General features: G+C 42.2%; 2 protein-coding genes across 2 annotated transcripts; one reads left to right on the top strand and one right to left on the bottom strand.

Annotated features, from left to right (window-relative positions):
* Nucleotides 1-229: 229 nt before the first annotated feature.
* LOC145910161 (uncharacterized) lies at nucleotides 230-26009 on the bottom strand. Its single transcript, XM_082997186.1, has 19 exons — nucleotides 25763-26009; nucleotides 25589-25649; nucleotides 24936-24974; nucleotides 24275-24531; nucleotides 23745-23921; nucleotides 23375-23506; nucleotides 7856-7985; nucleotides 7300-7548; nucleotides 6817-6961; nucleotides 6233-6493; nucleotides 5065-5176; nucleotides 4549-4679; nucleotides 4007-4179; nucleotides 3089-3236; nucleotides 2593-2748; nucleotides 2108-2276; nucleotides 1651-1893; nucleotides 1282-1512; nucleotides 230-1037 (listed from the first exon to the last, which is right to left on the bottom strand). Exons 1-19 carry the CDS (start codon nucleotides 25814-25816, stop codon nucleotides 750-752), a joined length of 3156 nt encoding a protein of 1051 aa, XP_082853312.1. The 5' UTR covers nucleotides 25817-26009; the 3' UTR covers nucleotides 230-749.
* LOC145910162 (cytochrome P450 1A1-like) lies at nucleotides 14992-22441 on the top strand. The gene is made up of 8 exons (XM_082997187.1): nucleotides 14992-15158; nucleotides 15544-15745; nucleotides 15956-16057; nucleotides 16544-16697; nucleotides 18533-18748; nucleotides 19627-20058; nucleotides 20575-20790; nucleotides 21372-22441. Exons 1-8 carry the CDS (start codon nucleotides 15017-15019, stop codon nucleotides 21684-21686), a joined length of 1779 nt encoding a protein of 592 aa, XP_082853313.1. The 5' UTR covers nucleotides 14992-15016; the 3' UTR covers nucleotides 21687-22441.
* Nucleotides 26010-27199: the final 1190 nt, after the last annotated feature.

Raw genomic sequence — 27199 nt, 5'->3', positions numbered from 1 at the left:
TGAGATTTCTATCATATTCAATAGATGAGTTTAATGAAAAAAATTGTCCTGTGAGACAGTTTGTCAGGGCCTGTAGATGCAAGTTGATATCTGCCCCATGAAAAAAAACAAAGCATAATTTTCGTCACTTCGAACACTTACGTTATGATCAACCCTATAATTTTCCTACATACAAGCTATAGTGAAACAAAATATACATAAGCAGTCCGTTCCTATCGCTCTTCTCTACAAACCTATTTTATTTCGCGACCTCATAGTGAATGATACAAACACACAAACAGAAGCAAAACAAACTGTTTGATCATTACATTGTTTGTTGGTTGGCTATCTTCGAAACCCTTCCATATAGGATAGGGCGGCAAAACTTACGAAAGAATAGCACATTTCTTGTTTTTATAGTAATGAATTTCCGAGGAATTCTGCAAACGTTTCGTTTATCCAAGCAATTACGCACCTCCCTAATATCCCGAATCAGTACTACCAGGGTTGGATGATATCGCACAGCAATTGTAGACCAAATTTGGTAAACTAACGCGCCTTTTCCTATATGTTATGTGAAATTTACAATTGGCATTTTGACATTTGTGCAACAACCACATCGAAGAGTAAAGAATATTTAATACTGTACAAAGGTTATTCTATCAGGCTATTGAAGCCAGTACCATGACAGCATGCGACCCAAGCCCTTACCCAGTTAGGCCGTAATTCACCCACACATCCCATAGGCGAAAAAATACAGCTGTAAATATTTACAAAGGCGTCCCGCGAATCTCGCTACTGGCTTCGTTCTGTTCTACTTTTTGCGTTTTCTGCTTGTCAAGAAGAGACGCCATCCAAGCCTCGTCCGTTTCATCCAGGAGCGATTCGTTGTCAATACTGTTCAATCCCGAGTCGTAACTCATTTTCATCTTGCGCTCCTCCTCCTTAATGTATTCGCCCAGACTGTCGTCGGCATCTCCTCCGGATGTTGCTCCACTCTTGTTTTCCTCCTCTATGTTTTTCACCATCTGGTCGGCCAGCATCAGATCAAGCTTCAACTGAAATATTGATTTGTTACTTTTTTAAAGCGGTTGTTACAACTGTTTATTTTACAATAGTCTGGAAATATCATATTTGCTGGCGGTAAACGTTGATGATTTTTTTTAATGCCCAATTAACAACACGTTTCAAAAAAGGCTGTTGGCTTTCGTCACACGTGATAGATCTAAATAATGAGCTTTCACCCTTTATCGTACTTACGCCAGGACAGCGTTTCTCAACAGACATCAGATCTGCTTTTACCTGTGCTTCTTTCGGCAACGTTATTCTCGAAATTGTGCTTGAAATGATTCTGTCATTTTTAACCGGCATTCCCGGCAGGGGAAGACCCTTGTCTTTCAGCGAGGGGGTGTCCCTCGGTTTGGGGGTGTTTGCCATCGATGACGTAGTGGTGCTTGGGTCATCCCCCGACGCGTTTACCTCGTATTTTGCTCCTTCCTCCTGGATAGTCGAGGGTAACTTGGAGGTGAAGATCTAAACATAACACCGGTGTAAGTATCAATATATTTTTTCACGGCAATGCAAACTTTTTTTGGTCTATTAAATCTAGGTGGCAGCACTGAATATGAAATCACATAGTTTACGAACCTGTGAGTGTAATTTAGCACATACCTTCGGAAATAAATTGGCGACTTTGCGTAACCTCTTGATCTTCACCTTTTCCACGTCACTCCCCTCACTGGAGGTCTGGTCCGAGCTATTAAAAGATGAAGATGGCATTTCAAAGCTTATGCTGTTACGGAAACGACGAAGGCCATTTGCCACGTTGAGGCCAAACGCGGCGGAGTGTTGCTGCTGTTGCTTGGCGAGCCCTTTGGATCCGAACCACTTGTGCCGACGGGCATCTTCCCGCACCTACAAAGCATATCGGGTTGTTTTAATGCACTGAAGTGATCAGGATTATGGTCGTTTTGTCACGGTCTTTTTTACAATAAAGGCAATAATGTTGCTGACGACAAAGCGACAGTTACATGATAAACTTGTTTTGTAATTGCTTTGAGTACAGTAACATACATATCTCCGCTAATGGAAACACGTATGTCGAATTCTTGAATTAAAAAAAACATACCTCCGAGTTGCACAAGCAGTGGAAGACAAAGAGGAAGAAGCCTTGAAGAGAGTTGGTTATGGCGAAGAGATACTGGAAGAGGATTGTGTTTTCACTCAAACAGAGAAAGCCGAATAACCAAGTCGTGCCGAGCAGAGGAAATAGAAAAATACTTCCTTTCACTGCATTCCTTTGTAAAAAAACAAACGAGTTTGCCAGTACGGAAAAATAAATTTACTGACGAGACCCTGCTTTATGCTAATCGATGGTTTCGAAACTCAAGCGATGCAAATTCTTTTGACGCAAAGCAGCGAAAGTGAATAAAACTGTACACTGGGTGGCGCGTCAGAGCTACTTTAAAATCAACCAGCTTTAAAACCACTGCTTTGACCGCATACTTCTTGTTTTAATTTCACTTGTTAATGTACGTTTACTAAATCCGGAGTCGAGAGTTTCTGCGTGGTGTGCAAATGATCGATACACTCATAAATTGAAATCGTTTGTACCTTGTTTTTGCCAGCTTTACGTTGCTTGATTTTTCCGGTTGTATGTGGAGGATAACCCGCACCACAGTAACAAGGATGACCGTGTTGATAATCAACACCAGTAGAGCCGGAGCCGAAAACGCCCATATTGAATTGTCCGCAGGCGATAACCAACAACTGTGAATACGCAAAACAGATAGCGCTTATCCAATCAAACTAGTGTTATGTAATACACTTAGGCCCTGTTAAGATTATCATCCAAACCAAATTAGCGTTTAATAGGGCCTTTGTGAAAGATATCACCGAAAATAAAACTAAGCCGTCACACTTTGTGATTTCTATGTTTAACTCAACACTTCTGGTACATTCAGCAGCGCTCAAAAAGATAGATTCCCCTTTTGTACTCCCATAGGCTTGCTCTGTGCAAAATTAGCACAGACTGCTGTGGCCACTTAAACACAAGAGACTGCCAAAAGCGTCGTCCGAGCAACTGCCAATAAACGTCAGCTGGACTTACACTCCGTGTGCTCCAAGCTTCACGTTGAGTATTCCCATCGACAGAGCCATGATGAGTAGCGGCAAACCCCAGCCGGCAAAGATATAGTACTTCACCCAACGCCGCGCCGACACGAACACCACGACCACTTGTGAATAAAGGTGGATCCCTGCCAAAAACGTTGACACTCTTGTTAAGTTTGGAGCCAAAACCTCAAGGTTGTGTTTGAAGTGCTCTTGACGAATTGCCTTGCAGCAGATTGCAGCAAAAGCGAAATGCAGCAGCACAGTCGGGCGACATTGCGATGCTTCTGAGTAGTTTTATTCTTGCTGCACCCATGTTAGCGCACACGCCTTGGTCTTACAATTTCTACTGGGCACATTTCTATAGACTGTTAGTTATGATTTATACCAGCAAAAACTCCAATTTCAACAAGCGAATTGGATTGAACAGAGTGTGTTGTGAAGCTATATAGTACATTTCGTTTCAAAGAATAAAGTGGCTGGTATTAGTAAAGTATATTTAGCTTTTTAATATATTTTTAACCCTGTATTTCTATAGTCGGTACCTGTAATGTCCAAATAGGCATAAAGTAAATTAACCATCGTCCATTGAAAATTACAAACAAGTGTATTTTTATATCGTTACTGCTCGCCACATTTCGAATTTCAGCGACTGTCTGTCTTATGGATAATTAATTTCAATTTGGCCTGGAAAACGGGAGAAGAGCACAAAGCGACTTAAACTTTTTCGGAATAGATCGAACTTTCCAGGTAATTTGGAACCTTCTCACCACGCGTCCAATTAAATCCAAAAATTCGTAATCTGGCCCAAAATCTGGATGTTAACGACACGCCAGTGCCTTCGCACGCGAGGAAATGGTAATCCCGGCACGCTACCGGACTTTCCTGCATCTCGCACGCGAGCTACAAACCGCACCTTCAATGAGCATCCACGCAAGCACCGACATATTGAAGTAGTAGAGCAAAATGGTGACTATGATGCATGTTGTGCTGGAGGACTCGGCAAGTTCTTCAAAGAGAAAGACGAGATCGGCCAGTCCCACTGCCACGCCCAGGTTGAAGTGTATCTTCATGTTTTCAGTGTGGAACCTGGACAATAAATTACTTGTTGTGATCCAGCATGCTGGAAAGTGCGTTGAAACCTCAAATATTTGCGCTTATGTGAAGTGAAAGTCGGCATTTCACGCATTTCGGCCATATTGCACCAACAAGTGAAATTCTTCAACAGAAGGGACGTGACAACCAACTCCACAAAACAGCAACAGCGCTTGATGGAATTCCTGACCCTCAATTAAAACACCGTTTTATTGCCACGCAAGCAAGAACCCGCTGATAACGAACGGAAATAAGTTTGTTGTCCAAACATGCCTGCGTCTCAAGTTGGGAGTCCGGTAATCTATGTTAACGCGGCTTCGAACATTTCCCACAATGTTAACATGGCTACCAGCAAATACCTACTTGAGCTTAATGAATGCTGCACACATGGCTAGCACACCAAGAAATGATAAAACACAGCCGATCTTCGAGATAATGCTGAGTGCCTTCAAATGTGCGGCGGTCGATTCGTCGTCCATATTGTAATCGACGATCTGAAACCAGATTTTAATGAATGGGTGTTAACGATATCTATATTAAAATCTTTCTTCTGGCGACGTAAAGTTTTCCAGTCAAGCTTTTGAGATGACAGGTTTACATTTTAACATGGTTCTTGTAAATTTAGTGCTCCGAAATTCTTTAAACAGTGCTGCTAAACTGTCGTTGGTTTCTTACAAAGGAAAACTTATATAGGCGCAAATCACTATAGCCATTTTAATGAGATTATTTGCGACTGTTTGTTGAAACTGAACGCGAAAAATAGGTAGCTGTGAAGAGGAGTTTCTGGTACAAAGATATAAATAGTATTTCTAAACCTAGAGACACTTCAGATCGGATTTGTTGGCCCAACAGAATCTGAATGTAAGTGAACAAACACACCTGCAAGAGTACAGCGAAGCTGGTGAGGTGCGTGCAGTTGCACACCGTGTGAGTGGCATTGGAAAACGACACCGAACAGCCTTTGGTTGACCACGATCCGGCCTCTCCGCTGCTAAATTTGGAGGAAAACACAAGTAAATCGTCGCCGTCGTAACGTTAAGGTGAGTAAAACCGTAATGTTTACGTTTGACGCCAAACACTGGGTTACTGTTTAACGTGGAATGGGTCAACGCGCCTTTGGGCTTGGCTGTTGTGACCTGTGTTTACTATGCGTATCTGCTCTACGGACTTCGGTACAGTGTAGTTGGGCGTAGCTGTAAGGTTACTCGAGTTTATTCAGAACGCTTAATCTCGCTGTTGTTTGTTGTGACTGAAAATATGCAGCATCGAAAATCTATTCCAAATACTTTGTATCAAAAGCACATACGTGGCCGAGTAAGATCCAAGGAAATTGTGGTCATGTTCGCACGAACTTTTTTATATGTGCTGTAATTCTGTAAAATAATTCGCCGTCACTACCAAGGAAAGTAAAACTTAGAGCGGGCGACATCAGACAGGCGCTGGTTGCTTGCATCGACCGTAAGCCACACGAGTCTTCACAATCACTGTTTTGGACATAAGTTGACGACGAAACTAATCATGAGAAGCGAGTCGTCGTTGACACTAAAGCCGTGTTTGGCGAATGCATAGGTTTGTCACCCAGTGCGTAAATAAACAGACCGAATAAGACAAGGGGGGTTTGCCATACAACCAATAGCTATGTGACAATCGAGAACAACAGACGGAAACGAAACGGGATTAATCGGGAGCGGTAGAAGGACTGACGTCGGCGGTCTGCACGCGATGTCGTGATGACTGCGGTCTTACGAGACGCCGCCGTAGTTTCGCAACAACTTTCACTTTTTGTAAGTGATTTAAATGTGATGTAATGCCCTGTAGCGGTGGCGAAGCAAACGCGAATTTAGTCTACTATGAGGTAATACTGCAAACAAAAAATAAAAAAATACACGTTTGGCAATAGTTATGTCGTTGCATATATTTGCTACAGGTAGACACGATATAAGGTACATCTGAAACCAAATAAAAGCGACAGGCGTTGCGATAGCCCCGAAATGTCGTTACAAGTACTCAACTTCCCATAACTATATGAAACTTTGAAGGGTCTCACCTCTCCGTATCCCAGTACACACAATGCAGAGTCTCCTCGCTATGAAAGACAGATGAGGTGTCGGGAGCAGTGGTTGTCCCGTTCACTTGGCGAATCTCCTTGTCCAATCCTGTTACGTTGCCCCTTGCCTCCCTTTCATGGCGAAACACAATAATGACGGGCTCCTTGCGGAAGACCTCCTCAGGAGGACGCGGGAGCACGGTGGTGGTGAGGACAGCGCTGTTGATGACGTTTTTTCTCACTTTCTCGCCCTTGCTCAGCCTGCAGAAATGAAACACGTTGTATGTACGATAAGACATCGCAAACAAGATTAAACCAGGATTTTAGAGGGTTTCTATCCCAAGCCGAGTTCTCTTGAGAGTTTGAAATGTTGACTTTTTAATAACTGAGGGCAAGGGTCTCACACAACCCATTTATTTTAAAAGTACAGAAATGTTATTTTCTGTTACGCGAAAGACAACAGCAAAGCGCAATAACGTGTCGTCGATCTGGCGTAGTGATTGCTATGCATGGAACGTGATTGCAAAAATAATTTCTTCACGTTTTAGCGTAACGATTGCTGTGGTCATAAACGTTCAACTTACTTGTCGTCGTTTTTGCGTGTTGGCATTGAGCGATCAAGGTTTTTGTACCGAACGTTCATGACAACCGCCTTGCGACCCAGGGCTCGTCTCGGCAACGTGATCTTGTCTCCGAGAAAATCCCTTCCTCTGGGAGGATATGTCGTGTCTGAAGGTGAAGGATGATAAAAAACAACACTTTTTATCCTGTCGGAGCATTCTTTTGTTGTAGACTATTTCTTGTAACCCAAAAATTTGGTGATGAAAGTTGTTTATGACCCAAAATTTCTTTTTAAGCAAAGCGTGTAGCTTGAGAAACAGCTCCTGTCTTTTTTATTTGCAGTACAGGAATCGTTTTTTTTCACAGAAAGCTTGTTACGATGACGCGAAAGCTACACAACAATATAAGTTGTTCAAAACGCACTCTTTAACTGTTTCGGAGAGATCAACTTTCAACACGAAAGACGGAGGCAAATTCACACAATTCAGGCAAAAGCAACAACTCACATCCTTGCGTGTTTCCAGTTTCTTGTGGCCGTCGGGTGGCGCTAGTGGTGGTGCGGTCGTCCGTCTTGTCGGCACTTTCCTCCTCCGCAATCTCATCTGGTCCCGGGAACGTAAAGGAAGACGAAGACGAGGACGAGGATGACGACGAGGCGAAACTCTCCTCGGAGCTGCTTGAAAATGTGTCAGAGGAGCGGACGAGAGGATCACCATCACCTCCCTCCACCGACTCTACCACCTCCATCCAAAAGGCTACACAGGAGATATTTGATTATAACGGGAAACAACTTTGAAAAAATTATTTGCCAGTTCCTGATGTAAGTCTGCTACTGTCCTTGTATGCACAGAATTAAAGAAACAAAGCCATACGCTCAGCGTAAAGCACCCTTGAAAAACATCTTTGTTTCCTTCAAGCTTTATTTAATTTTGTGATTTCATGAATAGTAAGTAACTGTACATTATAACCTTTGCAATTTTATACGCATATATCCTTTAAAACAGCATTAGAGTCAAAATACTGTGTTACTTTGATTCGGTGCATCAAAGGATATAAACATACCGACTGATTCAGCTTCTGATTTGATATAATGAGATGAGTTGTGGTTGTCAGCCAGAAGATGATGACTCGCCTCCCTGCAAAGTGTTTCAGCTGTTGACACAACCCCGGCACTGCCCGGAGCCACAGGGTTCTGCAAATAAACGGATCATCTTCATAAAGATAAATTTAACGGTTTTGGTTGTGAATTACTCTGCCGAAAGGACAAGAAATACCCTTTTGTACAGTTTCGAAAGCAAATTTGTGATCTGGTAGCGCTGTGATGCGTGATGGATGGAAATCCCGAACGATTAATATCGATTTCAAGCTAAAAATAGCCAACATCGCAGGAACAAAAAATTTCGCTTTGATGGCCCGTCCGTTACGCCCAAACAACTTGGGGGTGACTTGCCTGATTGGGTTCAGACTTGATGTCGAGCTTGGTGTGTTCACTTTTGCCTTGTGGCAGAACAATGGCGCGCCTTGTAAGGATAACGACGCCGAAGGGGTCAAAATAATTGGCAAGATGGAGTTCGAAATGTGAATGCTTTCGCGTAGAAGGAATGCCACGTGATAGAGCCGAAACAAACATATCGCATAAGTCTTCAAAACTCATCGAGTCCCCTTTTATTTCGGGAACTGGGCGTTTTGACGAAGAAAGGCATCTGCAGAGCACTACTTGAACACATTTCAAGGGTGATTGTTCTTCCCGGTTCGCGGAGTTTCCTTCTCTTCTTGTACATTTGTCGACTTTTCCAATCCTTCACCCGCCCAGTGTGCAAAGGTATTTGTGCAGATGTCAATCACGCGATCCACATACTATAGTGCCGACCTAAGGAGCATTTCTGTATCAACGTTGCTTAGCTGACAGACTGCAATGTTGTAGCCATGAAAAGTTAATTTCGACAGACATTCCACCACGTTCAATCGAATCCCAATCAATACGACATACAGTGAAACCATATATAAGCAAGGGTAAAAAATGACCTGATAGACAACGCGGTTGCGAAAAATCACAAAGAAAAAACATTTTCCCAACATGAGCTATAATAAGACTTAGTCCAATCTCGCCATGTGAAAGCAATGCACTAGTGGAACACCCTGACGACATTCGTTTCAAAGGTACCGACCGCACTTTTCAACATCGGAAATCCTGGACCCCGCATAGCGTGACTGCGCCAAAGCTGCCAAGTCACATATAGCGCGGCGACGTAACGGACATAAACGGCCTCGCCGTGGGGGTGGCAAGAAAACCCAAAGGAATTATGGTGGTTGCCGCTTTCAATCGAAAATCGGCTTGGAGACATCCGAGAGCTTATAGCTTACCTCGAAAACTCCCACACCCCCAGCTGTAGTAGTTAGATATCTCCAGGACCATGGTGCCACCGTTATGTCTGGTGCTAATTCTGTACCTGGCATGGGTTTGCGGGTCTCACTTAAACACACTGCCTTCGCACGCACTATAGGTTTAAGAGGAGAAATTTAAATACCGTCAGTTGCCCTTTGTGTGCAGTCACGATAAACAGAACAGGCAGAGACTTGTCATACGATGATTAAGCATCTTCACCCCACGAAACTGCAGGATAGGACATGAAGGACACTAAATGTCTGGATAATTTCATGACGTTGAACGTTCACACTTTTTGTTTGTGTCATCCCAAACACGACACTTCTACCCGTCCCAATAAAGCGTTCCTCGTTTTTTAAATTATAACAATCTGCCAGTGTGTTTACAGTGGAAGTCTCGAATGGGCGACAGGGAAATATATTGGGTGCAAATGAGCTTCTATTAATAAAACTATTCATATGTTGGTATTAAAAACAAAAAAAAAACTTGATTAAGCTCATTTTTGTATCAGCAACATGACCTAATGATGATCTGCTACATGCAGGGCGTTTCACTACAGGGGACGTGTGCTCAACCGCACGCGCGATATTGTTATCGCTGTGCGCACAGATAAAATCCTTGAAGTAGCCTCAAGCGCAAGGTCGACCGCGGCACGCCGGACATGGAAATGTCGTAATGGCCGGCGAAAACCAAAAGCTCGTCTCATTCCCCACACCTCAGAGGGTCTGCCTGGACGGAAACGCGGCGGCCCAGGCGAAGAAATCGCGTGCGAAGCTCTGTGTTGTGTACGCATTATTTCTTAGTCGGCACTCTCACCCGAGGTGCGCCGTGGAGCGAGTTCAGTTGTCACGTGCACCGTCACGCGTGCCTGCGCGGCCAGTTTCGCGGTTGACGGGCCGTCGGTTTACGACAGACGGGCTTTTGAGAATTGCTCCATATACTGCCCCGTAGTGATAAATGCACATATTTTGCGATAAAGCCGGAATGCGGCGATCGTAAATGAATGAAAACGCAAAGATGAGGGCGTGACCCAGTGTGAGCAAACAACGCCAGTCTCACCCTTCGAGGAATGTTTGCAATCCAAAGGTCATGCTTAGGGCGAAAGTGGAGTTTGGTACGGATGTGACCGATCAATTAGTTATCAGCGTTTCACCCCGAATTATGTTTGGCATTTCGACCACAGCAACGATGGCTGTTGACAGATATGCTTTGATTTGGTCCACAATCGTTTTTTCAAATATCGAATGATGATGAAACAACGCCGCTCGCGCCATTTGAGTCGAAATCTAACCTGGTGTAATAGACCAAACATCATAGAGCTTCCAATACAAAGTCGTTTACAGCAAATACTGCAAGTTTAACTTTGACTCGTACGATTTTTTCCGTTTGAGAAGTGGAAGTTTAAGGCTTTTGAAAATTTATTACAAACGCGGTTATCTTACAAAGTGGCTCAAAGTGTTTACAGATAATTGCGTAGTTTTATGAGCTGTTTTGCTCTAACGATTCCCGGTGTTCAGCAATTTCTTGAAATACTCCCTTGGGGCTATTTTCTTCCAATTTGTGGTTAGATTCTGAGTTTCCAAAATCACAACGAAAAATTGCATGTCATATAAATATCAAGCGCCAAACATACACTTAGGGGCACAAAACGGATTAGGTATTTGTGGCTTTGCTCTCAAATACTTTACGTTCGTGTTATATAGCTCTGACATTTTGTTATAAGGGGTTGGACCATCAATAAATTGAGTTATGAGCAGCCGTACTTGTGATCAGGGCATCTGCGCCGACTGTTTGCTCTTTGAGGAAACGGCTGCAATTAAAACAAAACGATACTACGACCCCACACGATCTGACGGCCTGAGGAAGCATCGCACGCGATCTGCGGACAAAGTCTATTTCTTTCGGGCAGCTTCACAGAAACGAGGGCGCCGCGGTGTCACGCGAATTTTCAAGTGGCGGGGAGATGGCGGTCGGTAGCGTTTTAATTACTCGTTTGTTATGAACCGCGGCAGGTTAGTGGCGTCCGCGAAGCCACAAGACCTTGCCGGCCCGCAAGATCGGAACACGCGCTGCGATAATTACAAGCGTTTAATGGCCAGAGGTGCGCGACCAAGCCGCAGCCATTCGTCACGCGATTTCTATGCGCGGGGATTACGCAGAGGCTTAGCGCTCGCCCATGCGGTGGCACGCGACTTCGCAGTCATTGCCCGCGAAATGAGCAGCAACACCAATAGAGGGGAGAGCGTTTTTTCGTCCATTGAGAAAAGTAAAAGGCGATAGGCTATTTAAGCGCGATTAACAGTAAGTCAGGGGTATCAATTCAGCGGCAGCAACCAGTAAAGTGGTGTGGTAATACGGGCGATGACACAGCGGCACTATCAGGTTAAAGTTATCGGATTGGCCCGAAACGCCAAGTTGTTTGTGTTTGTCACGTGCCAGAAGCGGTGCAAGGCCCTTACGCTGAATCCCGGCAACATAGCGCCCCCTGTTAAACAACACTACACGAAACCACGTCGTCGAGGGGCAAACACCAGGCACTGTACTAGCGATTTCGCCGCGGCAGCTTGCGCCTCAGGAATGCCAAGAACGCAGAAAGAAGGTTTTCCTTGACTGCAGGCCATTGGGCGGCATTCATTGCGACTGCTGTCAGGGCTGAGGAAGTCACTGCTCGCGACGTGTCGGAAACTGTTCAGTTTTATAGGATTGTGTTTGGCATCGGTTGACCATGAATCTGGGGCAATAGCACAGGCGCGATATTGTTACCGCAGTGTAATGTTTTGATGTTTTAATACCATTCCGTGTGTTGTTGGCAGCCATTACGTTGTTGGGATGTTGGGACAACCTTTAAATGTGTTTCGTCGCCGAACGAGTTCTGACATATTGGTGCAAGGTATTTATTTGCGTTTTAAACTGTGGGGGTGTTTCATTTTGCACTGATGGGGCCTGGCAGCCATCACCGAATTACGCTAATTTAAGTAGAGCACAGCGCGTCTCGGTCGGACGCACTTGAAATGTTAAGGGTTTGCAGGCAAGCGGCGTTTGTGCAGCAAGGTAGGCTTCCACTAAAACAAACAAAGATTTTGCCAAATTTTTCGTGTCAAAATTTTAGAATAGCAAATTTGCGGCAAGTATTATTCCCAAAATAAAATGTAAAATTTGGCGCTACGTTCGTTAGGTCTTTGGCTTTATATGGTGCAATAAACACCCGAGTGTGAAACAGAAGCTGTGTACGAATATTTCGACACAAAGCGCTACAGTGTCTGCAGTAACAATACCGTTTTTGTTTATTTGCAAGTTCGGCGTCGCTGCGTGCTTTCACAGTGCGTTATGTGGTCTCAGTTGCCAATGCAGGCGTACGACTTACCGCCCGAAGGGGCCCGAGGGATTCGTTATACAGGGTCGCGATACCATTGCCTAGATCGTAAGGTCAGGCAATTGTTAACCTCAAGCGGTCCCTTAGACAAACACGTACGCATTTGGATTAGGCAGCGCAAAGGCCAACGAACAATTAAACACGTTCAAGTACGTTTCTCTTTCATCGGTTTGTGACCATGGCTGGAAAGGTGGGTTTGATCCATAACAGGAGGGGAGGCGTAAATAGAATTTGTACGATTCGCAAATTATGCATCAGCTTATCTCGTGACCGCCTGTCAATAGCAAAGTCTGTGTACCCGGTTCTACAAATAGCGATCACCGAGGGGTTTTTGTAAAATAATTGGTCGGCAGATTCTTGTATTGTTTTCTCCAACAATAGCAACATTTATATGAATAACGTTTTTTTTGTATTTGAATCACACGTTTTTCATGCAATTATAGTCAATGCATTTCTTTAGAAAAAAAGAAGTATAAAAATAGAGCCAATCTCCAACTACTTGTATTCATTCAAGGTCACTGGACAACCGATACGCATTGCTGCGCTCTTTTGGCAATTTAATAAACCTATTAACGGGTAGTATTGGTTTACCAAACACATTTCAATACCTCTCACCGGGTCAATGTTTTTATTACTTCATAATACCGTGAAGCCACAGCAACCAAATCGGTCGACCGGTTACGATGACAAAGGTCGAGATAGGGCTGCTAACTCCCGATCGTTTTGCTTCGGAGGTGCGTCGCAACAACGTCGATCTGTAACTATTTGATCTCCTGGCGGTATACAGAAATCGCGTGACTAGAATACGGTTAAATCAACAGGCGTGACGACGCTGGTCTCAACTCAACAGGTCTGGGTCCAACCTTGCGGGCAATGACGCCCGTTTATCACGTTCCAATTGTTTTAGTAAGGCTTGGGTGCTCGAAGATTCGGTTTTGTGGTGTTTGTAGCAGGACCGAGACGGGGAAAGGATTTTTTAAACGAAATTAGCTCTGACGGCAGCTGGAGTTGAGGTTAAGTGGAAGTAAGCGGCACAAATGGATTGAATCTGTTAACAGTTTTGTGTGGTGTTTAAAAAGGCATAATATAGACTTCAAGGAACTAACCTTTCGGCACAAATTGGCATAGCTTAAGTACGCCGACGTAGATTTTTCACACTGTGTGGTATAATGTGTTATTTGATCTTATTTTAACTGTGCATTCGACTGTCATTTCATTCGGGTTCATACATGTGAAGGGGCGTAATATCGTTGGAAAAGAGTGAGTTAGTAGCGTTCTAGCGAATGTAATTTTCACGAAACACCCTACTTTTTTATGATATAAAACAACACATGAAAAAAATACCGACCTAGACAAATAAACCTTTTAAGTTAAATGGAAAAGCAGAATCGCCAAATGTTTGTTTGAAATAACTGTCCAGGAAATGATCTTGAACAACATAATAACGTTTTAGTTTCTGTTTACTAATTCAACATCCCAAAAGTAAATTTGGGAATTTGCATTTCCGCTTTTTACAAATGAATTTAACTTGTTCCAAGAGGCCGTTTTTTAAAGAACATTGCGTTTATCGCTGATTTGAATGTTGCAAATATAGCCGATAAATGGAGGGAGATACAAGGAGTTTTCCGGGTTCACAACCTATATGTGAATAATTCATTCAAAGCATAAGAATAAAATCAGAAATAAATGGGACTTTCCGCGATAACAGTCGGACTTGTGCTCAACCGCTGTTAGTGGACAAATCTAATGCGTTCAGGCCATCAGTGTCAGATTCAAATCAATTCAACCTTTTGTCTCCGTGTTGTGCGCAACGCTCCTCACTGCTGCAAACGATCCACCGATAATTCAACGAAAATATTTATGACGCTGTTTTGCAGCTAAGTGCAGTTACAAATCGCATTTATCAATACTGATTGGACATAAAAGAAAGAAACCTCTAAAGCCTGCCAGGAAAAGCGAAAACCTTTTTGTTTCCGGCGAAAATCAATAATTGTCAAACTGTCGCGACAAGTTATGGGATCTGGTTTTGAAAGCTGAGTTGCAAATTTGCTTTGAGGAAATTCCAGTTGTCTGTGAGCTATACGCGTTATGTGGACATTTACTAGTATAACATACAAACTCAGACGAGCATGAAATAAACTAAAATTAAAATTGATTTCACGAGGGGCAGTTTATGGTCGTGAGATAATGAACAGGATTGAGATAAAGCCAGCACAGTTTCAAGGTTTTTGCTGCAATTTTCCCAGCAAGGCTAAAACCAGTTTCCAATTCTTAGCGGCCAAACGAACTCGCGCAGATGTCACAGAACCTTGCATTCCTATAGATAAGATCACAACCAGTTATAACGAGTGTGTAAACGACTGCAGCGGTCCCCGAGGCTCGCGCATTAGCATCGTCGATCGTTGCATGATTGCCCCTTTGCTGTTGCAGAATGACGTCACAGCGCTTTTAGGGCCGTGCAATTATGTCGTGTGGAATGACGTCATTTACATCTTTTGTCGTCGACTTGTGGTGCCAGCCCTCGACCTTGCTGTTGACTTGGATCGCATTTTTTACCTTTGCGTTCTGGTGGCTTCGAGGACAGCGTCGACATGTGGAAGTGGACGGTATGTTAATTGACCAACATCAGGGTTGTCCATAACGCGTTGAATAGTAAGATACCGGTAAATATTTTTTCCCCTCGTTCCGGAGTGAATCGTTATTGTACCGTTGGCATTTTAAAACCTATAACCGTTTATATTTCAATATTTTTCTTGCAATCTCAGTAACATTTGTCGCAATCTGTTCATTGGTGCATTCAGGAGGTTTAATGTTGGAAAAAATCAAAAAGACGATTGTTGCTTTAAAAAATTATTTTGTGGTGTTTCCGTGAAATAACAAACAAAAAGCCATTCTTGGAAATGTATTATGGTTAACGAGAACAACTTAAACATCGTTTTTGATATCAACTATGTCTATCTATTCTAATGCGCGAATGTTTGAAATATCCAGGCGCCATGAGCAACACCGAGAAAATGATTCATTTCCGCGATCTGCCCTCTCCCAGGGGTTTCCCCATACTTGGGAACGTGACGCAGCTGGGCGACAAACCGCACTTGGTTCTGACGGAATGGGCCAAGACATACGGCAAACTCTATCGCATCAAGATGGGATTCAACGACGTCCTTGTTGTCAACGGCCTCCAAGCCATCAAGTGAGCCAAATTCTCTAAAATTGTTCATACTGATTGCACCCAACTTCTTTGCAATATATTTGCATGAACGAAGAAAGAGTAAAATTGTGCATCAGTATTGCTTGAATGACATTTTACTGATGATGTGTAATGTGGTGGTTGCGGGAGTAACACAAATACAGTGCTCATCCATAAAACAAAAGTCACTTTTTCCATTACTTTCTTCCACAGGAGAGCGAATCTGAAACAGTATGGCGATTTTGCTGGGAGACCACCCTATGAAACATCCAAGCTGATTTGCGGAGGAGACAGTCTTACCTTTGAGACCTACAGGTACATTGATAAACAAAACATGACGATTATGCCGCCATTTTGGTCGAAATTGTACAGGACGCATCAGTGCCTGCTTTAGGACTTGAAGTAAAAATTGTTTTGTCTATTCTAAATAATCACCATGAGTCTGTTTGAAAAGAAATTCACGAGTTACATCATGGTTGTTTTTTCTTCTTGCAATTTACTTTTTCTAGGTCAACAGTATAGGGGATTTGGGTTTGACACTGTTTGGACACTTTTGTGCCTGTATGCTGTTTGTTTTAGTAAATTAACCATTACACAATAACGTTGTGTTGTATGGGAGCTGCAAAAAATTATGGACATGAAACTTTCGTGTAATATGAACGGGCAAACTTCTTTAGAGCAGAGTTTTCAGTTGATGTGTGGTTAAAATTCTGCAGCCGTTCCAACGCAAATAATGAGTTTTGTTACACGTGTAAGAACGTTTTATATAAGCTGTAAGAGCCTGTGTTTGTTTTCTGATAGCCACGAATGGTCGAAAAGGAAGCGATGCACCAAACAAGCCTTGCTCCTCTATACGACAGGAAGAGATCCAAACAAGAGGAATGTAATGGAGGAAACGACAAACCAACTCGCAAACGAATTGATCGACCAACTAGTGGATAAATGCTGCTCAGAGGTATGTCTAAAAATATGCTTCACAAATAAACTTCGTTTTATCCACAAAGTTTAAAGTCGAATAACACTGAGAGAAACATAACATTACGAGTATCGCGGCTTTGTACATCGACCCAGACGCCACATTTCCTCAACGCCTTTGCTTGTTCTTTGGCATATGTTTTCTTTTCTTTTTTCGTGCCAGGCACGATTCGTGAGAAAGTTTGGCAAACAAAATTATTATACGACCATGGTAGTGACTTAGAAGGGTGGACAAAACATTAATGCCAAAATCCATCGAACCGAACTCGCAGCTGCTGTAAATAAGTGAGGAAAAATTCCCTTTTCGGTTCAAAAATGCCGTTGGGCCGGCACAGCCCTTTTGAAATATGGTCTAATACCGCACCCTGCAAGATTTGGGAACATTCTGTCACGTTTCGGGTGTGTAATGACAACTTACTCAAATTCCCGGGGATTTCTATCGCGTGAAATAAACCAGGGCATGCAATTAGACGTGAGTTTTTTTGACCGAACATTTTGAGATGAAAAATCTTTACCACCCATGAGGCAACCATATCACTTCTGTCATTGGCGTCACAATGCGTGACGTAAAATTACAACGCCAGAAAGATTTGGTTCATGTATTTTACATTTATTTCTTTTATATTTAGGCCTAAAAAATTTTTACACTTTAATTAATCTACTAACTTTGGTCAAAGCCGATACAAGTTGCAACTGATATCACGATACGATATCATGGTACCGATAATTCGACCACCAACACCTTTGATGGTGTATTGCAGTTTTTATAAAGAGTATTTCGGCGCCTATCAAAACAGCTGTTAATCGACCAGTTTAATGTTGCGATACGCTTGCCCAAGCGCGTTGTAGCGTTCGGTCGAGAGTTGTAAAGCACAAAAGCTCGCTGTCTCGATTGAAATGCGATGAATTCCAGCCGCGTCGGTGCGTCAACACAAAATCGCTTATGATTATATTGTCCTAATTTCAAAAAGAAATGGTTTCTGTTTGAGCCGAAGTTATCCGCAGAAAGCAAAATCGTAACTGTACCTGCTTTGTGTTTAAAATATTTCAGTTGGCGCGGACGCAGAAGCGTTCACCGAACTCAATTATTTTATTAAGGTTCTTCGAGTCCTGTAGTTACAACTTTTTAACGTTGCGTAGTTTCAACGCGTTTGCCAAGCAATGATACAATGCAATATATTACTTGTGAGACCGATTGCCTAGTTTTCATTTATTTATAACCTACCCGGTCTCAATTTTTTTGAAATAGAGATTGCGTTTTAACGAATTTAATAACGGTCGTTTCATAAAATGAAATGCCAATTGCGGGATGCCAAAAAATGCTTCGTCACTCTGCAATTACACAAAATTTCGGCGACTCGTTGGTGCCATTTTGGCTAATAACTAGGCTGTATGTATCCACGTTACAGAAGAAAAATGGTTGCCGGGTCGGTGTGGGAATTAAAAGTGAAGGCGCCATAAAGCTACGCCAACGCGACGGGAATGAACTTAATCACTTTACTCCTTCTTGCCCACCGACCAAAACACAATAATTTCATCCGTATTGTTACTTGATCGCATAATATATGCAAAATATATCACTATTCTTATTTGGCTATTCTTATTTTTTCGTTGAGGGCATGTAAGTTGTTATTTTGCAAATCTTTCCCAGTTTGTTGAACAAAAAAAAGTATGCATAGTAAACTGCCTTCAAATATTCGTGAGCTGCAATAAACAGACAACGTTTCAGTTGAAAAGGCTCCACTTGTTATACACCCTGGATAATGTAAGATCAGTATCCAAGACTATTCACATGAAAACACTTGCTTTTAACAGGAAGATGGATCAGTCGACCCAGACCAATTTGCTATGGTAAGTGCTCTCAATTCTTTGAGTCAACTGTGCTTCGGGAAGATGTTTACATGGAACGACCCGAAACTCAGAACCTTCCTCACCATCAACCAGAACTTCGACGAAGCGATGGGAGCAGCCCAAGCTGTCAACATATGGCCTATATTGAAGCACGTACCAGTCCTCGGCCGACCGTTCCAGGTATTTTTTTTGGGCTAATTTGTTTCATTTCAATCAGGAAACCTAACTTTTAGGAAAACCCGTCAAAAAACATGTGTAACAGATTGTCAAAACGAGAAAAATCTTTCTCATAATCTGCGGTGAATTTCCGCTAACGTAAAGTTGTACGACAAAACGGGCATTAAAAACTGCTCAGGTGATACTAAGTAACAATAAAAAACCCCATATCTTCTGTATTGGGTCGCAATTCAACTATTAATTATCCGTGCGAGATTGGATCGATGAAATTTGTGTTTCATTGATCCAACGTTTTTTTTGCGAATTAAAGCACACAACATTATATTTTGTCGTTTCGCCAACTTTAAATGACATAAGTACAATGACGCAATAGGCTAAACAGAGAATAATTGGCTATATGCGTGTTTAACTGCAATGCGGTCCACCTTCCACATTACGTTTACCCGTTTCCCAAGCTCGCGCCCAAACTAATTGGCGTTTCTTAAAGGTGATCCGACGGTGATGTAAAACCACCTCTTATATGTGGTTTCTTTTCTAATTTGATAACTACCGGGCGACAGCAGTTGTACGCACACAAACACAAAATCTCGATCTCATGCACTAAAATAACTCTTACGTCCGCTTGGACGAACTGGAATCATGTGTGTATGACGTCAATGAAAGGAGTGGGTTTTGCGTCCTTCGAAGAAGAATGTATTGACTTTTTTTGTGAAGGATATTAACGTTATGTTGCATCAGTTGTAATGTTACCTATATACCATCACGTATAATAGAAACTAAAACTTAGTGTAATTGTATTTAATTGAGCACTATGGATTACACATTTGTTGAGAAAATATGGTGCTTCAAAGCCAAGCATTGAGTCATACGTTTTCGTGCAGAACCTGAAATCGTATTCCAACTCGTTTTGGGATTACGTGACCTCCTTCCTGGACGATCATTTGGACACGTACGATCCTAACAACTTACGCGATATCGTCGACTGTCTCAAGTTCTCCGCCGACAAGTTAAGCACCAAATATCACGGTGACGTTAACGCGAACGGCTCCGCAGCGCCTCCAACCAATGACCTGGAATACAAAACCAACGAAAACGGTGCCTCCGAACAGAATGGATGTAACGGCGTAAATGCATTTGATGCGGCAATGAATGGTAGCAGTGGCCCAAAAGAGGACTCCTATTGGCCGAAGCTGACTCAGAGGAGAATCTGTGCCGACGCCGGTGACGTGTTCGGTGCTGGCTACGATACACTGTACACGGCTATATCATGGTCTTTGTTTTACATGGCTGCGTATCCAGACGTGCAGCAAAAGGTAAAGAACTTTCCGCGACCTCGTCGATGCGTCATTTGTATCGAGTCATGAGATCTATGTCGAAGGCGTTGACTTCCTTAACATACCAATAATATTTGTTGCGGCTTGAGTACCCTGTCACAAGTGGTGCTGATAGTGTCGGCAGATTGCTATAATCTTTTCCTGCTTGCGGAACAACTTTGAATTGCTTGCCTGTAATGTGGCGATCGCCAAAAATTAGGGACAATTGCTTTGGTTGTCTTCCACAGTGTTTGACTTGACCATTAGATTATTAACACTGAAATGACATTTCAGAACTGATGTAAAACTATAGTCAAATTGGACTCCAATCAAATATATTGTACACAAAGTCCCATTTTTGTGTTGTCACAAATGCTCCTTGAAATATTTAGTTCTTCGCTGATCTTTGGTCCAGGTTGCCGAACCCCTTTTGTAAACACATACCACAAACAAAACATACATTTAAAACTATTTTCCGAGTACGTTGATACTTACAACTGCTGTCTTTGTTTTAAGTTAAGGGAAGAGGTCGAGTCTGTGATACCTGCAGACGAGGAGCCTTCCTTTCGACTGCACAATAAGCGGTCATGTTACATCCAAGCTTTCATATACGAGATGTTCAGACACGTGGCGATTATCCCACTTCTTCTACCCCACTCCACCGTTCGGGACACTGAGCTCGAAAATTGCATCATACCTCGAGGGGTGACCGTGTTTTTTAACGTCCACGAGGTGAGCATGTGGTGGAAAATTGTATACGAAATATTCCTATAGTGAGAAGAAATTGTAGGAATACCTCTGCATAGCGCATATGTGGAAACGTTTTTATCCGAGGTTATGGCATGTCAGTCTTATTTATAGACACTGGTCATGGTTTTTGAAGCGAATTATAATTGCCTTGTAAAAAAAACAATGGATATTAATTTTGGAATTTTTTTTTTATGTATGTCGTATAAACTAAGAGGCGTTAAAATCGTTACGGCCATTGCGATAGAATGATGGACGATTTCCAGGATCGACTAACAAGGATATCGTTGCATGTTACGTTTGCTCGTGGCATTAGAATCTTTTGCAATAGTTCGACAGGTTTTGTGTATCTTTGACGAAAATGCAGTATAGCGCGCAGCTTTTCGTTTGACATTATGCACGTTGATGCGCCAACAACCACACCGAAACACATAACATGGGTTATCACCGTTATGGAAACACCATTAATATAGGAAGGGCCACATTTTGTTGCTTTTAAACACAACATGCGTCCTTCCAATTTACATTTTCTGTACAAGTTTGTAAGCGATTTTCTTTGATCTTAGACCACACGGGATCCGGACCTCTGGGAGAACCCGGAAGAGTTTAATCCGGAGCGTTTCCTGCATGAGGACGAAACGGGAATGCAGCAGCTGAACAAAAACAAAGTGTCTCAGGTGGTGTCCTGGGGCTTTGGGCCCCGCCGGTGCCCAGGAATGGATCTGTCGCGTCACCAACTCTTTATTTATATCGCCAGCATTGTGAGGCGATGCTATGTTGAGCAATCGAAGCCAGGAGTAGAGCCTGCCTTTCCCTGGCCCACCAACTTCGGCCTTACATCCAAAGCGGAGCTGTTTAAGGTAAAGATAGTTGCACGGTAAAGGAGGAAGATTTCCAACATGACTACATGGGCCTGGTAAATTTCAAGGTTGTTTTTGTAAATGTGGTTGCCAAAAGGTTTCAAATGGACAAAAAGTAATTTCCAAAGAACACAAAGCGATACTTTGATCACTAATGCCTGTGCTAAGAGTGACAAAGGTAAGAAGATTTGATTTTTATAAGTTATAAGCTGTCAAAACGAAACATAACTGGACAAAAGCCCTTCGCCACATTTTAAAGTGTTGATTTGACCAGGTAAAATTAAATGATAGCACTGTTTCTTTGCATGTTATACATGTCAACAGGGTGAGCAGCAGCAAGCAGCCTCATAAAAAAAGCGCTTCGAAGCTGTTTTACACACACGTGTAGGTGTTATCAATGCCAGAGTCTTGCTCATATGTTCTTCATAGCGATAATCGTCTCTCAGCTGTCTATTCATGCTTACTCCGTCGACCTCGTCTTATTCAGTGACATTCTATTCAACCGACCGTTTCATACTCGACGTCTTCCGTTTAATGAAAAGCTGTTAAACCGCAGTTTTTGTTGCATTGGTTTATCTGGCTTGTGCCACGATCGGCCACAGCTTGAAAGTCCCGATGTTTCAAAATCACGTCTCCATACTGTTTGTACCTTGTTCAGGCCTCTAAACCCGAGCGCTTTTAGTGTTCAACTAACAGTGTTGTGTTTTTGCCGTGTTGTATTGTTGTTGTGTGTTTTTGCCATTTTCTCAAAGAAATAAACTATGTTCTTGTTCAGATATAAAAACCCGTGCAGTCAACGTTTTAATGCAAATAATAGAGTCAATTGTCAGATATAAATCTCTATCTTGTGTCGGCCTATTCCCCTACAAATCAACTTATTGCGAGAGTTCCCAGGCAAATAAAAGTAACACATTGAAGCCAAAAGGTATTATTTTCGTTCCCCTTCAAACAAAGAAGGCACTCAATAATTTAAAAAGATAAAAATATCGCGGCACAAAAATGCATGAATTACGACAGTTGTTGCAGACAGAAAACAATTATGCAAACTTCGCATTTGAAATTGTGGTTTGACGTAATACAGTATCGTCACCCAGTTTTCTTTAGTCTGTAGTGTAGGTCACGGTTCAACAACAAAACATTCAAATCCACAACATTATTTCGCGTTGGTGAAACCACAGAATAACTTTTCTCAAAGTTCAAGCACTGTGCTTGTTACTGTTTAGACAAGCGATGAACTCATGTCAGTCGCCACAGCGACCTGGAATAAACACGTGGACAGCTGTGATTGGCTAAACAAACTCCCTGCTTTTGTGTGACCGACCTATCTTTTGTTGTTTCCATCAACAGGCCGAAAAGGGCAATATCGCACTGACGTTCGGTTTACAGTGGAACCATTAGTCTAAATAAACAAAGTCACAAATACACAGTCCTCTATACATTGAGAATACCCAAGAAAACAACCGTTTATAGTTACGGCCATTCGGAGATGAATGTATTACCCCGGAGAATATGACAAACAGAGGTGTAGCAAACAGAGAATACCAGAGTTCCAGGCGGCCATTTTTAATCTCGCAACACATTTTGTCTCATGACCACACGACCAAACGCAAACACCCGAACGTTCCTCCGCACACTCCTAGCATTCTATGTTGACAATTTTCACGAAAACATGACCAAAAGTTAACGATGAAACAAACAAATGAGCTTACTTTTTGCACCATTTGCCAGGCTTCGGCGTAACTGGGGTCAATGATCAGACTGCTGACATTGGCGATGACGTCTGTGAATTCTCTAACGCCCTCAAGCGACGTTTCAGCGATGGGGTTAAGTCTCATGACAGCCTGCGAAAACGTTTGTTATATTTACATAATTCAAATAAATAAAATCCCTACAACAATAACAATAAACCACAAATGTCTGGATCGATATTTCGGGTAAATTCCTAGTAAAAAAAAGATGAAGGTCTATCCGGTTCGGCGTGATGCAATGATCATCCCATTTTGTGGAACGAATAAACCTGTGATCACCAACTACTTTCTAATGTTACTTCGTACAAATCCACTTTAATTTCAAGCTTACGAGAATGGAATCTCCAGCAATCTCCAACTCGCTTGGCAGAATGGCTGCTGTCCCTGCAGTAATTTCACTTCCCGAACCAGGTTCTACCTCTGAAGGTTGGACAAGACCAGCTACATTGTTCAGCACTGTACTTGCCTCTTCCACGTCGATTTCGGTTAAGTTCTTCAATTTGTTGATCTGCGAAGAACGAAATGACTGTAACTAATTCTATATAGAGTGTATGACGCCTGGTTCCTGATTTTCAAGACGGAATCTTAATAAATTGCCACTTAATAAAATTTAATCTTGTTATTCTTCCGACAAGAATGTCTTCAGTCACACAAGCTTACATACGACGGCAAGCATGCAATGGATACAAGACATGTCAAAATTGGTAATATGTGGTTGTGCTTACGTGCAGACTAAAGCAACAATAACAGATGATTGTGTTCCTTGTTTGATATCTGAGTTTGCACAAAATTAAATGTCCGTGTTTTATCTGCTGTTTTCTTGCGAGATCATGATAACCCTTTACGTTCTTATATTTGTACCTGGTCTTCCATTTCTCTGTATTTTTCCGACTTGCGTTCAAAATAATCCCAATCTACATTCCCGTATGGGTCGTCAGGCAAAGTCCCAGGAGGGTTGTAGAAGGCCGGGGGTGCGGTGTCTCTGGCGTTCTCGTATATGGAGCAAGCCCTGGCCTCCGCGCTGTAGCAGAAGCTTTGACAAAACATGGTGGTCTCTTCTAAGCAGTTTCTTAGGCACTCACTGAGACCGATTTGCGACCAGAAGAAGTTGTATTCATCTGCAGTTGCAAAGAATATTACATTATGTACATGTTTAGACAATGTCTTAGGCGATATTGAACAGAAACGTCTAACAAAAGGACACGAACATAAAAGCGTTTAAGCAGACATAAATATTCAAACAGGTGCCCGTTCGATAAATTACACACGTCAAATTGCCTTTTAACTATCTCCAAACGGTCGCATAAGCTAATTTGAGTGACCTTGATTACTGCTAAAATAAAACGTAGGCCTACGATAATAATTATTCACAAAATAAAAGTGCATGTTGGGTGACCGTTAATTTAAACCACGAAATATGAAATATGACGTCAAGTTTCTTTTCGCTTAAAAAATTGTCTAAATTATACATTTTATTGTTGTTTAACAGGTGCATCAATTTTAAACAGCATTCACTACGTACCCATTTTCATTCCACGAACGCGAACAAAGTCCCTCTCAACTAAAAGTAAAATGATGGCAATTTTGTAATGAGTAATTTAACAAGTACGCAAAAAATTCATCTACAACAAGTAAACGTAATAACGCAAAAGAAATGCGCGGGAACTTTGCCGAAAAAAATCTTGTATCCCGCCTAATGGCAACGCCACTTCTATTTTCTTAACCTAGACGTTCAAGCATCTTAAACCTAAGTGGCAAGTTGACCTGGAGAATGACAAAATGAGTTTTTCGGGACCAACGTGGCGAAAGCGGATACCTCTTAAAGCATACGTTCATTTCTAATCCGTTTCCAAGCATTCGTTAAAGTGATGTAGCTATGATACCGAGTATACTGGTACAAACCGTCCCAAATAAAATAAAAACGTTAACTTTGGCACTGCAACATTATGGGTTTTGTTAACTGCTGAAAAGAATGACTCAAACACGCTAAGCGCTAATTAAAAACCCTTGAAACTGGGAAATTCCTAGCAACATTATCAAGGGTTTCAGGGTACTTTGGGAGGTAAGTGCGCTCTTACACATTCGCATATTCGCTTGATAATTTTGCCATGTAGATACTGTAGTTACTTATGTTATGCAATAATAGCTTTGGTCATGTCAGAAAACAAGACTTACTTTCTTTTAGAATGGCGCTGTCGTCTGAGCCTCCCATACGAGCAAATGCCGCCAGAAATACCTGCAAACATTCACTGTGATAAACATTTATACCGTGCAGAGCAATTTTCAGCATACCAGTAAAAAGTGTTTTAGAAAAAATGTTCTTCTCAAAGCTTCAACAAATTTACTTACGATAAGAAAGTTCCGAAACAAGCCCCCGTTACGCGAGCTTTTGATAAACAGCATGATCAAGTGGGGTTGTTGACTCTTTCCGATTTACAAAAACAACAGCAGTATCCAAATGTTTCTTGTCAGAAATGCACCGAAGTCACACAGTGCATGACAGACAAACTTACAGTTTTCTTCTTCCTAATCCCTATCCGTATTTTTGCCCAATTACCATGACTGAAACCACATTTTTACGGACTTCTAGGGTTTGTGTTCTGAAGAGAACGAAATGTGTTACGGAGGCTGCCATCGGGAATTTTTAAACCTATTTATTGTAACTAACAGAAAGAGTCTCTTGCGACCAAATGCTCTTCGTCGGGGCGTTTTATAAGAAATGTCCGACAAAGAATCGAAACGGCCTTTTCGTCACAAATGTAACACAATACAAAGCCGGTGAGTGTGGAATTTCAGTCTTCAACTGGCCCCCAGTACTTTGTCGGTAAACGAATGCCACTCTACCATCTATGAAAAATCAAGCAGCAGAGCGAACATAAACATTTATAAATTTTGACTATGGCTGTCTTTCATTCACAGCAATTTCTTAGTTTTCTTCCTTTTCCATTAATTTGTTAGTAAGCTGTTATGGCATACAACTCCAAAAACTATAGCATGTTTTAGAGTTACCTACTGCGTCGTCTCAAAGCTGCATATATATTTTTGCTTATAGGCAAATGATATCCCTGCTTATAAAGCTATTAAAAATACATATATACTTGGAGCAATACAGTTAACTGAGTTAGACCGAAAGACGTTTATTATGTGTAACTTACTCGGGCTTGCAAAACAAGGAGATATTTGCACAACAGTCAATTGTTTTATGTTTTAACAACCGTAGAAGCTAAATAAGCACAACGCAACATATAAGTAGGTTCATCAAGAATACCAGCAAAAAAGACGACAAAAATGCCCACTGCCAAAGACAGTAAAATCACGTCTGAAATCTCAACACTGACTCACATTCACTGCCATTCTAAAATAAATACACTTTATAATTCCTATGACCACCATGCTGTTTACTGACCGTCTATAGGCCAGTTATTTCCGGCGCACAAAAAGCGCCAGAGATCCCTAAAGCAAACTTTCCACTGACTCAAGCCCCCATTATCCAACCTTGGACCGTTCCAATTCCGCCCATCTGACTCAATTGGATCGGTTTCCTCGAAGAAAATCTCGCAGAGTCGTAAACATGGAAATGTAGCCACGCGAAATAAACAACTACCGATTTCGTTTTTTGTGCGCGACGGACGAGCATGATGGGCCGTTCAAACAATCTCATCAATACAATGGCACACGATGGCTGACGAAACCGACGTGCGCTCACAGAAAGGCAGCAAAACCCAGCGGCCGTTTTCAGTGATTCTTACAGGGAGCTTAAGCTGAAGGGGGGAGACCGCGTAGCAA

This window comes from Ascidia mentula, chromosome 8 (genome assembly GCF_947561715.1).
Source record: "Ascidia mentula chromosome 8, kaAscMent1.1, whole genome shotgun sequence".
NCBI lineage: Eukaryota > Metazoa > Chordata > Ascidiacea > Phlebobranchia > Ascidiidae > Ascidia > Ascidia mentula.
This window is presented reverse-complemented; position numbering and strand designations above follow the sequence as displayed.

Bases quoted from the DNA above. Each gene is read 5' to 3' on its own strand.
- LOC145910162 (XM_082997187.1), top strand. From the start codon at position 15,017: ATGTCGTGTGGAATGACGTCATTTACATCTTTTGTCGTCGACTTGTGG. The intron at 15,746-15,955 runs GTGAGCCAAATT...TTTCTTCCACAG, and splicing joins AACGGCCTCCAAGCCATCAA to GAGAGCGAATCTGAAACAGT. The intron at 16,058-16,543 runs GTACATTGATAA...GTTTTCTGATAG, and splicing joins CTTACCTTTGAGACCTACAG to CCACGAATGGTCGAAAAGGA.
- LOC145910161 (XM_082997186.1), bottom strand. From the start codon at position 25,816: ATGCTGTTTATCAAAAGCTCGCGTAACGGGGGCTTGTTTCGGAACTTT. The intron at 5,177-6,232 runs GTGAGACCCTTC...CTCCAAATTTAG, and splicing joins GTGTACTGGGATACGGAGAG to CAGCGGAGAGGCCGGATCGT. The intron at 1,513-1,650 runs GTATGTGCTAAA...TGTTATGTTTAG, and splicing joins TCGCCAATTTATTTCCGAAG to ATCTTCACCTCCAAGTTACC.